Source organism: Neopsephotus bourkii, unplaced genomic scaffold (assembly GCF_033783945.1).
Source record: "Neopsephotus bourkii isolate Nb327-2 ecotype Australia unplaced genomic scaffold, CSIRO-AGI_Nbou_v1 NB_1707, whole genome shotgun sequence".
Lineage (NCBI taxonomy): Eukaryota > Metazoa > Chordata > Aves > Psittaciformes > Psittacidae > Neopsephotus > Neopsephotus bourkii.
This window is the reverse complement of record NW_026902181.1, coordinates 2,767,117-2,779,659: the sequence shown is the minus strand read 5'-3', so window position 1 is coordinate 2,779,659 and position 12,543 is coordinate 2,767,117. Positions and strand designations below refer to the sequence as shown.

Sequence of the window (12,543 nt, the reverse complement as noted above, 5' to 3'; positions counted from 1 at the left end):
ACAGTCAAAGTAGCAGGAATATGAAGATCACAACCTTCTTTTCATTTCCTCTAACTTTTCAGGCAGGACTAGTGGGGTATTCTTCTCATCTTCATTCTTAAATGATTGAAGGGCATCCAAGTGAGAATCAAAGCAATCCATCAAGCCCTGGGGAGAAAAAGACATGGTAAGCCTTTCATGTTAATTCTAGAGTCTTACATCTGGGAATCAGCAAGTCACCTGCCATTAGGGTGAGAGCTCTTAAGAACTAGCCAGCACACGACAATATTTCAGTGTCTTTACTCATTAAAGTACAATGCAAGTATTTCATCACCTCATAAAGTGCATAGTTCGTGCAGTATTGCCCGATTTCTCTTAGCACTATGCATCTAGTTAAGAAACGTTAACCAACAGTACCCATCCTATCAGTTTTTTCTGCACTTTCATAAGGGCAGGCCGTAATAGGACAAAGGGGGATGGCTTTAAGCTGACAGAGGATAGATTTAGATTAAAGGAAGAAATTCTTTACTATGAGGGTGCTGAGATACTGGAACAGGTTGCCCAGAGAAGCTGTGGATGTCCAAATAAACCTATTATGTCACTCCTATTGCTTAATACTTTATCTGATTGCTCAATAAATTTCCATCTAAAACCATGCTGATGGCATATCACATTAATCTTCTGACAGGCGGTTTCACATGATTGGGAAATACTTTACAGGCACATGTCTGAGCACCAAATTTGCTATGTAAAAATCAAACATAAAATGCATTGCACAGAATATACACATATTCGTAAGTGGCATAAAAATAAGTATGTTTGAAGTTCATTTCTATGTAATACAACCTGCCAAAACATGTTAATGGAAATGGCTACATCCTGAGGCAGCCCTCAACCCCAAAAGTAGTGCACAGATTTTAAATCCTTGATTTGTAACCTTAATACTATTACAGTCAGACGGTTATGAACATGGGCAGGTAATCTGATGGATCTTAAGAGAAAGTAAAATTTCCATTATAAGGCACCACCTTGGCAACAAGATCCCTACATGAGACATACTGGAAGGCATGACCAGAGGAAAGGTGGGGGTTGGGGTGGGGAATTCTCAGCAGAATGTTTTCCCATTAGGAAAAGTGGGTTTGACAGGGATTAAGTATCTTGGGTTTCTTCTTAAGGAACTTAATGATTATATATACATGTTCAATGGGAAAGAAGAAACCCCTAAAACAATGATATCTCTATCTCATTCTTTGACAGAACTACTGAGGCTGAACAATAAAAATCAGATAAAATGGATAAAGTCTGGCAAACCTGTTACCAGTTAAAAAACATCTTTCATATGAGGAACTGACTAGCAATAGTACAAAGAAGTGACGTTACCAAGCCACTCAAGAGCCTCTATTTCCCATTCTTTCAAATTCTCTTTAAGGACATGTCATGAAAACATCCAGCTTCTCCCCGTTCATTAAAAAAAAAAAAAAAAACCAAACACTATGATGATCAACCAGGCATCAACACATCTACTCTTACATAATTTTTCAGACTCAAAAGGACATTTAAACTATTATCAGTGCAATGATTAAAAGATCAGAAGAAATCACCTGCATAGTTATCAAAATACCTCCTAGTGCTTTGAATGGAATTACAGAGTGATTCAGCAAATACTTCACTTTCAATACACAAACTTCGTGAACTCACTGGAATGTAACCCTGAGCCCAAGTGCTTTTCTGAACAGGTATGCATTAAGCATAAAGATAAGGATGCAATTACCCTGTGTTACTACCTAACAAACAAATGAGTTGCAGGAACCACATAAAAAAGAATATATTAGTTTACTCATTCAGATAGTATTCAAATTTAATTTCACCCCAGTGAAGTCAAAAACCTTCCTTATAGACTTAGGCAGTGACTTCACTACATTCATCATTTTTCAAAGGTATGCTCATAAAAGCTTTTAATCTTCAGAAGATAAACATATACACACCACTACCTAAATGTCAAACAGCAATTCCATAGCAAGTGTTCTGCTAGGTCAGACTGTGGCAGAATGCTCCGTTGTGATCTTCATACCTTAAACATTACAATGATTTCTCTGAAGACAAACATTGCTTTAAATGGGTCCTGTAAATCAGGCAAATCTTCTGCCTCCAGATGTTCTAATTCCTGAAGCCAAGCCTCAATGCTATCCAGAGGGGAGGGCAACATCTGGTCTAGCTTCACTTTCCATTCATTAATCTTAAAAAGAAAACCAAATGATTAAATTTCTCACTACTGTTGTCTTTCCCATCTCTAAGGTAGTGATATAAACTCTGTAAGCTGATGCTCAAAACATCCCAGAGAAAAAACCAAACCAACAAAACAAAACAAATAAACACCTGTCACCACTGAGAAAAGGGAGCTTCCAATGAAGTCAGCTGCTAATCAGCTATGTTTACCTGAGACCCAGGTTTGCTCTTCAGCCTGTATACTGAGTAAATACTACGGAAAATTTGGCAGTTGATATCCTTGGCTGGTGACCATCCCAAGGTCCAGCAACAGGTAAATTTACAGCAAACTAGTTGCAGAACACAGGCAAAACAGGGATGCTCCAGACAGCCTTCATCATGGGCCTGACAGGGGAACACCATTCCATAAGGAGCATTACCAGCAAGGACCACTACATCCCCACTCATGGCAGACGGAGATGACAGAATCAAACTCACTGTAAAGCACTGACCAACCAGATTTCACTCTATCACTATCCATGCCACAGGTAAGAATACATTAACACACTTTTGCCAGCTGCATCATTATCTGAGCCATAATTATGTCCCAAAAGAACTAAAGCATATATTGGCCAAAAACTTTGATCAGAAGAGTGCTTAAATATATTCAGGTGCAGGCCATTTTTTGCAGAGGTTTCAGTCCTGAGGCTCAGGATTCAGAAGGGTAATACAAAGTCATCTTCTGCCTCCTCTCAGGCACTGTGCACCACTCAGTTTGTCTGGACTTCAGGTTCAGGGTCAATATCTCTTTTACCAACCCAAATAAAGTATCACCTCCCCGCTTCTCCCTGTGCAAGTTAGGCTTCTTCATTAAACATGCTCATGCTGGTAACAAGGTGAGCTAAAAATGCCTCTAACCTGAGAGATCAGTTTATCCCACTCTTCTATTATCTGCTGCTGGCCCTCGACCAGCTCAGCTTCACTTCTTTTTGATGACAACACAGGCAGAAAGGGTTTTTTGCCTTGGTTAAATGCTTCCATAAATGACATCATTTCCTAAAGATAAAAAGAAAGATTAATTAATGGAAGAAGACTTCAGGTACAATCTCATGAAGCCAAGTACTGCCTTTGAACAAGTTGGTCTGATTTCCGTTAACTTCAAAGGGTGTGATGCACAGGAAGACAAGATGGAAGAAAAGAGGCAAAGCTGTCTCCAGACAGTATTTGTGTCTGAAATTATAGGTGCCATTCACTAGCAAAATCTGTATTTAATATAATGCCAGCACAGTCAAGACAAGGTTCTCCCCTCCCACCAAGCTAAGGGGAAAATTCCTCCCCTCACTGTCCCCCATGGGCCATTTTATTACAAACTGTGGCTACAATATAAACTAAAGGAAATTTTACTTCAATACATTCTACAGCAGAAATTTTAGCTACTACCCAGCATCAGTTGGGTAAAACCTACTGTTATTATTACCACAGAAATGGTGAAGGTAATCCTGTAAAGGACCTATGTATTGAGTTTTGTCCAAATCTTCAACTATATCAATTAAGACACTAATCTAATCTCTAAAAAAAACAAACCAAAAAGGCCTTTCTCTGTTCAGAAACCAAGCAGCACACCTTTTTCCTAACAATAAGGATTTTATCCTACCCTTCCCTTTGATAAGTGCCCTTAATCAGATGAGGGTGCTTATCAAATTAATTGTCAGATTTCCAGCTCTTGTTTAAAAAGTTATTTAATGCTTCTGTTTAGACAATGAAGATGAAAACCATTAAAAATCTTCCCAGAAACATATATTCTTTTCACATTAGCAGTTAAATATGAAACACAACTTACTTGGTACTTCTGATAATATGTTTCATTCTCTGTATCGATCAGCAACTTCGCTAACTTCTTCTCCTGTGCAGCCAACCAGCTTTTGGCCTCTCTTACTACTTCCTGGTAATAAGAATAGAAAATTTCATTTTCCCATTTTGAAAGCTTTGTTTTTAATTTACATTGTGCCATAAAAGAGCACATTTTGAACATATGATAAACCCTGTTCAAAGCTATTTTAAAAAACCCAGTAATTTCTTGGACTCTAATGAATTTTGGGTCAGCCACTATTGTAGAGCAAGGCCAAAGTTTTAAACCTGGCATCTTGATACATAAAAACATCTGAAAAGAGACTGATTGCAGTCCTGCCAAAAGGAGGTTATCAGTATGGAGATACGTGAATAACTAATTGATACATAAGCTCTTACGGGAGAATACAAGGAACAGAAAACTTGTTTTTTCAACCAGTGTAATCTGTGAGAGACAATTTCTGTCCACTTTACATGTGAGCTATTAAATTTAAAGCTGGTTGTTTTGCACATTTGCAAATCTGTCTGCCTCTACCCTGGAGGTAGACAGATAGACTTCAGAGCACACATGAAGACAGCCAGGGTTGAAAATGTCCTTTGCAATAGCTAAATGAAAAAACAACACAACCTGCACAGCAATTCCACATATATCATCAAATATCTATGACATTGAATCCTGACTACCACAAAAGAGCATCAGAAGATTCAAGTCAATTCAGCCCTGTTAATGGCTGAATCAGAAGATCTACTAACTGTTATTAAGGTAGGTTAGAAACTGGACAAAGACAGTACTGATATTCTTGACATCCATGATGCACGTTCATTTAAAAGTGCCTCAGTGATAAACCATATGACATACCTGCATGTCTTCTTCAGACTTGGGTGAATTCCTGGAGTATTGCAAAAACTGAGCCACATAAGTCATGATGGATTTTTCATCTGGATTCATAATGTCAACATCTACAAGAGCCAATACACCATTTATATAATCATGCAGCCTTCTAGGCCTGATCACATAATTACATGCTATGCTGCAGTTACTAAAACACATTACCATAAACGTGTTTATTTTGCAGCATCTCAGTGAACATACCATTGACAGAAATTAATATGTAATGAACTTTTTTTCCTTGGGAATATTTTAATATAGCATGATTAAAAATTGAAAAAGTTTCTCCAATGAACAGGAAAGTTTCATATCCTTTCTTATGCATATTGTTCCTGCATTTACTACCAATTCAAAAATCCTACAAATCCTAAGTGCAGCTGGTGTTATAATATAAAGAATCTCAGGTTTGAACACTAAAGATCAGTGTTCCATTTCAAACTTAGGCAGTCTTCTTCTTTTCCTGAATTACAAATCCACACATACAGGATTATATTAATCTCACTCTTGATTACAATGATTAAAAAAAGGCAAATTATTTACCTTCAGGTTCAAGAAGCCGTGGAATATTCAGCTCCAGTTCTGCAATTCTGAAAGCCTCTTTCAGGTTTTCTTTATTGCTTCTAGCTTTTGCCTTCTCCAAATCAACTAGACCTGGTCGTAAGGTCTGGATAATGGCTAAAAAAGGGAGACCACTTCTCCAGCTTGACTTGAAATCGGTCACATTGATAGAGCCATGCCTATCCCCAAAATGATTAGAAACAAAATGTTATAGTCTGTTTCCTCAGATGTGCTAAGTACAAATTTAGAAATAGAACATCCATTCAAGAAAATGGAGTATGAACCAAATCCAATGAGTTATTGAGAACTTCTGCATATGCATCATCAGACAACAATAGAGCCAGTATTACCAATTGCTACAATTACATATTTTATACTTTTTTGCAAAATAACTCAATCTTTTTATCTTATGTTGCATTCTGAAGATGAACTCTTGTTGATCCAACATCCTTTCTGAACATCACATTGGAGCTCAGTATCAATGTATTCTATGGGATGGAAAAACAATTAGCAAAGCACGGAAGAACATGTAGATATTTGTCTGTAAAGGCACTGAGTACCAGAATCATCTCTGGCGTTTTAGAAAATACAGACCTTAAAACTGATCTACCACTGCAAGAAAAATATTTTTTCCCTTATTTAGTTTAGTGTCTTTAAAACATCTTCTATTAAGTGGTGCCTGGACAGTGCTCTGAGGTGTCCAGCTCTGCAAACCACAGTGAATTCTGGGACAACTTTCCAGAAACAGCCTCCATATTATGAATATGCTATGGAATGGAAAAGAAGTGGGGTTTCAGGTGACCAAATTTAGTTACAGAACGATGGGCCAGGACTTACAAGATTTGTTCCTTTACCAAAAGCTACAGTATGCATTGATAACAAAATCATTCAACACAATCACAGTTCAGAAAGGATGCTACAGGACAGACTTCAATATCACTGAGAAACAAGCAATGCAGTGCTTTGACAGAGAAACACAAGATGTAGGAAATGCAGAGAGCCTACATTTTCCACTAGAAAAGAATAAAAAGAATTGAGACTTTGTAAACCAGTGCCAAACATGAGGATTGAGACTAGCAAACATTCCACTTAGCTTACTACACAGAAGCTCCTAAAAGAGAAAACCCAAACAACTCAATTTACATTGTGGTACTTTATTAGTAGGATTAGCTTCACATTATTATATTTAAAGGGCTCATGTCAAAACATTTAAGGCCTGACTGATGCTAAAAGTACTGGTAACATCTAAAAATCTAAAGGATTTTCTGCTAAGCTGTCACTAATATGTTTAAAAACCGGGGAAGTATCACCACATTTAGAGGAAAACAGGAAATACAACGTGTAACATATTATTCATAAGTCTTGGATGAAACTTACAGTGAACACTGTTCTTTTGCCCACAACAAAAGAGCCTTTGTAGCGGACATCTTCCACCGTTCCTTAATTTTAGCACTTTTCTTAGCTGATGGGCTTGCCTTTGAAGAGGAATCAACAGCACTTGAACAACCAAGTGAAGGCTGACTGTAAGTACAAGCAAGTGTCCTGGCAAGTTCTTCAATCTGTCAGAGACGATGGGAGAGTTAAAATTACAATGACAACAATGGCAGAAAATCACAGACAATTGGAAAGAACTCAATCACAGCTGTAACATTAGTACTCTGCCCCCAAAGATCAGATCAGCTTTTTTTATCTGTTCAATCTAAATCATTTCATGCTGTATTACCATCTTCAGGTGATTTTTTTGGCAGGAAATATTCATCCAAAGACTTCCATATGGGTACCAGTAATGGAACTCTCAACTCAGAGCACTTTTCTACTCCTCCTAGCAGTGAAAGCAGCCTCTGGCAGCTGTGTTTTGTGTTGTCAACAGTGTCATGTATTAGGCATGCCCAGAATTTGCCTGCTCACTTGGAGTGCAGGAAAGATCTCAACAGACCTCAGAGATCTGCACTTAGTTAGAGAAGCTTGGCTTTGGTTAAAAAGGTAATGCACAGTCTACGTGCAGTACAACAATCTTCAACACCAAAGTACCTTTACCAAGAAAAATGTAGGCTATAATAATGTTAAAATAACTTTGCTTCTTAGTGTTCTCCTGAGCCCCAGTCACCAGTTCAACCCCAGCATGCCCATGTTAATTCACTGCTGTGTTCTTGCTAGAAGACAGTTTGGCTCCATCATCCTCTAGAGTCCTACAGCATGATTAAAGCAACGCCATGTGCTTTCAAAGATCGCCATAAGCTCATGATATGAAAGATACGAGCTCAGTATCTTGTATAAGACACATCACTGTGACAGCCTCCATGCTATTTCAGGCTCTGGCACTTGTAAGGTGCCTACCAAAACAATTCTGCATGTAAGCATTCGGCCTCCAGCTGGTATATCTTTGACCTGAATGTGGACAAGTGACCAGAATGTGAAACTCATCAATCCACATAAAATCAGACATCTATATTTGCATTATCTGGTCTCTCTAGTCTCTGTTTCTTGCAAACCCCCCCAACAAAGTTCCTGCAAGGAAGGGTTTGAATGCAGGCTGTATTCAGCCTACATATACTTACAGGCCTTACACAGGTAAAGTTTGGCCTATTTTTTAATTGGCTACTTTAAAAAAAACTCATTATCTTTTCTTAACATTTGCAGCTAGACAGCATTCATCAGTTAGGCTGTAATCATTGCATTGATGAAGCAGGTAAAAGACACAGGGAAGGCGTACTGGTGCATCTCCTCCCTGAGCTATTACTTCCAGATGCCAGAATATAATCTCCTTTGTACTAACTCATCTTTCAACCACGTTAAGTCAACACATTTTTGAGTTTCTCCCCTCTGCTAAAATTCTCTTTCATCACTGAAATACTTACATGAAAATGAAATATAATTGTCCAAATTAGGCCAAGCACAATGGAAGGTTTTCCTTCAATAATGTCAGCAACATGAATATTTATGAGCTTGAGCTACAGGAAAAAAAAGGATCATTGTTAACAAAGAAAATGTTCCACCAGCTAAACTGGCTTCAGTTGTGAATTTGGAAGTTAATACTCACTGATCTGCTCTTTAAAAATGTCAAAGCATTTTCTATGTTACTTCGGCACTGGAAGATATTAAATCCTTTTTCCCGTGGCTGTAAAGCAGAAAGAACAGGTAACATCCTCAGCTGTAAAAACTCATTTTGTTTTATATTTTGATAAGGGAAGTCCTGCAAAGATTCACAAATTACTTTGGATCAACTTATTCCAGTGTGTTTCAGTGTCAATGGAATAAGTTACTTGCAAAAAGCTCTATGACTCCAGAAGGATCAATCATATGATTATAATTAAGCATACCCAGAAATCTTTGCTGGATTTGATGAAGGATTCAGGTAATATTTTATATTACTCTGTCTTACCAGATGTTGACCTGAAAGCACTTCCAACAGATCCAAAAGCAAATGTCCTTGCTGTATGTCTGTATAGAGGTCTGAGATAACATAAGGAGATGTATGCTGCAAAATAAATTTCAATGCTTGTCACACCATCTTTTGTCATTTTGAATTCAACATGCTACAGAACATCACAGGTTACTCTGCTGTTAAAAAAAATTCTTAGCATCCTTTAATTTTTCAATACAGTGAAATATAAATCCTACATCTAACCAACCATATCCTGCTTCTTATAACCCATTATTACATTTGTCTTGTATTCCCTTTTGCCTTACCTCTGTATTTTATAAGGGTTATTTAGGCTTCATTTGTACTTTCCAAGGAGGCATGTGGCAAAAGGCCCCAAAACTCTGACAAGGGAAAGGTGCAAGGTCCTGTGTTTGGGTCAGGACAATCCCAAGCACAAATACAGACCCCCATAAAACCCTGAAACATGTGCCACAATCCAGCACAAGTTTTTTATTTCACATCAGCAAGAAAGATACTATTCTCTTCTTACAAAACACCTTACGAATGTCCTTGGACAATCACCAGAACAGTGCTGTTGCACCTCTAAAACAAATGCTTTCCATAGGCTAATCTTTCCAGGCAGTACCTAATAATTTTTAATGTTTATTTCCGAACTTTTTAATCTCCAAGGAGCACATCTGAAACAAAAAGGCAAAAAGCATGTCTTTCTTAAAGAATCCCCTTCTTACCTTTGCCAATATTGAATTTATCCAGCTAGTGAAGGTTTTCTTCTGTGTAAACTCTCGCTGCACTGGGGTGTGGGGGGGGCATGGGGAAGAAGAAAACAATGGTTAATGGAAAAATTATCCGGTTTTATTTCTCTTTCTCAAAAAGATACATGGCATCCATCTCACACCTAAGGTCAGATATTAAGCGATATTTAATATCGCTTTTTTTCAACTCTTATTTTAGAGCTGGTATTTTCTTGCTTGCACTGCAAGGACCTCCACAATCAGCAAACATAATTCTACTGAATACAGCAAAGAGCAACTAATGAAGGTTTTATCAAAAGTTCAGTAAAGGCAAACAGTGGTATAAACACATAATTCTACAGAGCAATACATGCAGAATAACTCCGTCCATTCCTATGCGTTTCTTGAAAGACTCAAGAATATCATCAGTACAAGACCCATCTTGAAATTTGGGAAAAGCCATTAATGGGGTTGGGTGAAGAAACCAATGGAGGCTGGGATCAGGTGATAAATGCAAATCTGTGGGCGAAACCAAGGAATGGGATGTCTTGCCTAACCAAAAGGCTGGGGAGAGTTATTAGGCTGCCATCTGTGAATATACCCTCTATATCCTTTCTGGTGCTGGGCCTTCCCTAGGGTATAAAGACCATTAATCTGGCCAGAAAGAGGCACACAGAGTCTCAGAATAGGAGGGAAGAAGAAGGAAACACTGGATCTCATGCCCCAGTAAAAAAACTGGTGAAATGGGACTCAAAGCGTGACCTGGTCATGCAGAGATCCAGCTCTTCACCCAGGTCCTCCAGGCCAGTACGAAGTGATAAACTACCAGCAGTTGTGAAGGGAGAGAGGAAGTTGGTTAAGCCCATGTTTCAAAGATCAGAATATTTAAACTGCTTGTTGCACCCATGTAGAGTTAAAGAGAGGAAAAAGCCTTTCTCCATGGTTTGTGGGGAGCAGAGATGAAGTCTGATTCCCCCAAAGGTGAAGCAGAACACGAGCACCAGAAGCGGACAAGACCAGCTCTCCATTCCTGTCCAATGGTCACAGTCCATGGGACACAACCCATGCTCCCTCCCCCAGAAACCATCCCATTCCCAAGACACACCACTACCAAAACCACACATTCCCACTAAACATCTGTAAACAGGCCTGAGGTAACAGCAGGAAGTGCTGGCCCTGAGGTTTCACCCCTCCATGCATGGCTACAGGCAGCTGCCCCAGGGATTGGCCTGCAATGCTCCTGTCTCTCACTGCAGGCAGCAGAGAAGCAAACTGAGAGACAGGAGAGATAAAAAGCAGCAAGCAAGAGCAAGCTCCTCTCCCTGCTGTGCCAGGCAGCAAGAGGTAGCCTGGAGTGGAGGATGGGGCTCTGGGTAATGGCAGACACAGAGGTTCCAAGCTCCTGCATACAAGGAGGCAGATGGGCCTTGGGATGCCAGCCCTGCCAGCAGGATAGAGGAGGAGGATGCGTGTCGTGCACCATGGCCCCAGTGCAGCTCCCTGACCTCCAGCAGGTGGTCAGGCAGTGTGCCAGGCCTGCAGAAAGATTGGTGGGCAAGGCAGCTGCAGCAGTACTCACTGCCCACGTCCCAGCTGAGGTAAAACCTCCCACCGAAGGGGCAGCACATCTGGAGACTGACAAGGCCATCAGCTTGCAAGAAGAAACAAAGCTGGGAGATAGGGTGGGAGAGTCCATCTCTTGTGTCTCTGAAAGCACTCTCTTGCACAAAAGGTTAATGTGAAGGCAAGTTTGACATCATAAGGTAAGTGCAATGCTACTCAGCAATAGATATGTGTGTTTTTGTAGGCGGGGCATGACGAAAGATACCAAAAATAGCAAGCCCCTGGGGAAAAAATGCAAAAATCCTGACTGCTCTGAACATGAAAATGCCACTCAGAGTAAAATGGCCCATAGTTTATCACTGGGAATCTGGCAACCACAGACCCCAGCTCTGGGTGGCTTTTCATCACCCAGGATTGCCAGAAGGGCCTGCTGCACAGAGCTTCATCAGCTCATGAAGCAGAGCAAGCTGTGCAAGGATAACACACACTCCTGCTCCCAAACCCACCATTCAACCCACAGACCTTCTTACATGTGTCGAGGGCTGTTTTGCATTCTGTAGTTAACACATCTTTCAACAGTCTTCCTCTAGTCTCCACCACTATGATCCTGTCGGAGCTGAAACAGCCTATTTCCCCCACTTGCTGGATTATTTTGTGCTTGTTTTTAAGTATTAGAGAGACTGTGATGAACTGTAAGATAAGGGCAGACCTGAGGCCAGGAACAAAAATGCAACCTCAAAATTCTGTTTTGTTTGGAAAACAGAAAATAAGCGCAATATGCCACACAGACCAATCAGCATTTCAACACTCACAAGGAGGACACAAATAGCATTGAGATACCGGCTTCATGTTAGCACAGGGCTCATCCACACCCTTTGGTTAAATACGCATGCGGGAGCCATTCCAATTACCTAAGGAGTGATTATGGAGTAGCTGTGCTCAATTTTATCAGGCAGGCAAGGCTGGTATTGCTGGCACTCGAAAGGAATGGAAAACAAATATTGACTGCTTTGCCTGACGCCAGTGACTCTGCCAGCTGTAGCTCTTGCCAAACACACTCTACTGTTACTGATTTAGAGAACTTGCTGCTGGGTTGGTCACAGAAAGAGGGTTAGGATGAGGATGTTTAGCCTTGTTGTAGTCAAATCTCTCCCTCCTATTGCTATATGATGCAATATGGGCCAGACACTGCACGTGTTGATTCACATTGGCAGCTCTCAGGCAAATGTCTCGCCTGGTGAAAGTACAAGGTGGTTATTTCACTACACACACCTAAGCACACCTTAAACCTTCCCTAAGCTACAGCTGCTGCCTAGTGCAACCCATCAAGCTGCCTTCCAAGCAGCTGCCACCTCAGCTGCAGTGTGGCTTATTTTCCTACCCAA

General features: G+C 40.0%; 1 protein-coding gene across 1 annotated transcript in view; it reads right to left on the bottom strand.

The window, feature by feature from the left end:
• The window catches only part of SYNE2 (spectrin repeat containing nuclear envelope protein 2), a 191,889-nt gene that overhangs the window by 156,080 nt on the left and 23,266 nt on the right, over positions 1-12,543 (bottom strand). Inside the window, exons 3-13 of the mRNA XM_061376171.1 lie at positions 9,593-9,654; positions 8,862-8,957; positions 8,520-8,597; positions 8,338-8,430; positions 6,857-7,038; positions 5,462-5,658; positions 4,892-4,992; positions 4,025-4,126; positions 3,103-3,240; positions 2,051-2,215; positions 35-147 (exon numbers count right to left, since the gene is read on the bottom strand). Of these exons, the coding sequence (XP_061232155.1) occupies positions 35-147; positions 2,051-2,215; positions 3,103-3,240; positions 4,025-4,126; positions 4,892-4,992; positions 5,462-5,658; positions 6,857-7,038; positions 8,338-8,430; positions 8,520-8,597; positions 8,862-8,957; positions 9,593-9,654 (1,327 nt within the window). The remainder of the gene's footprint in view (positions 1-34; positions 148-2,050; positions 2,216-3,102; positions 3,241-4,024; positions 4,127-4,891; positions 4,993-5,461; positions 5,659-6,856; positions 7,039-8,337; positions 8,431-8,519; positions 8,598-8,861; positions 8,958-9,592; positions 9,655-12,543) is intronic.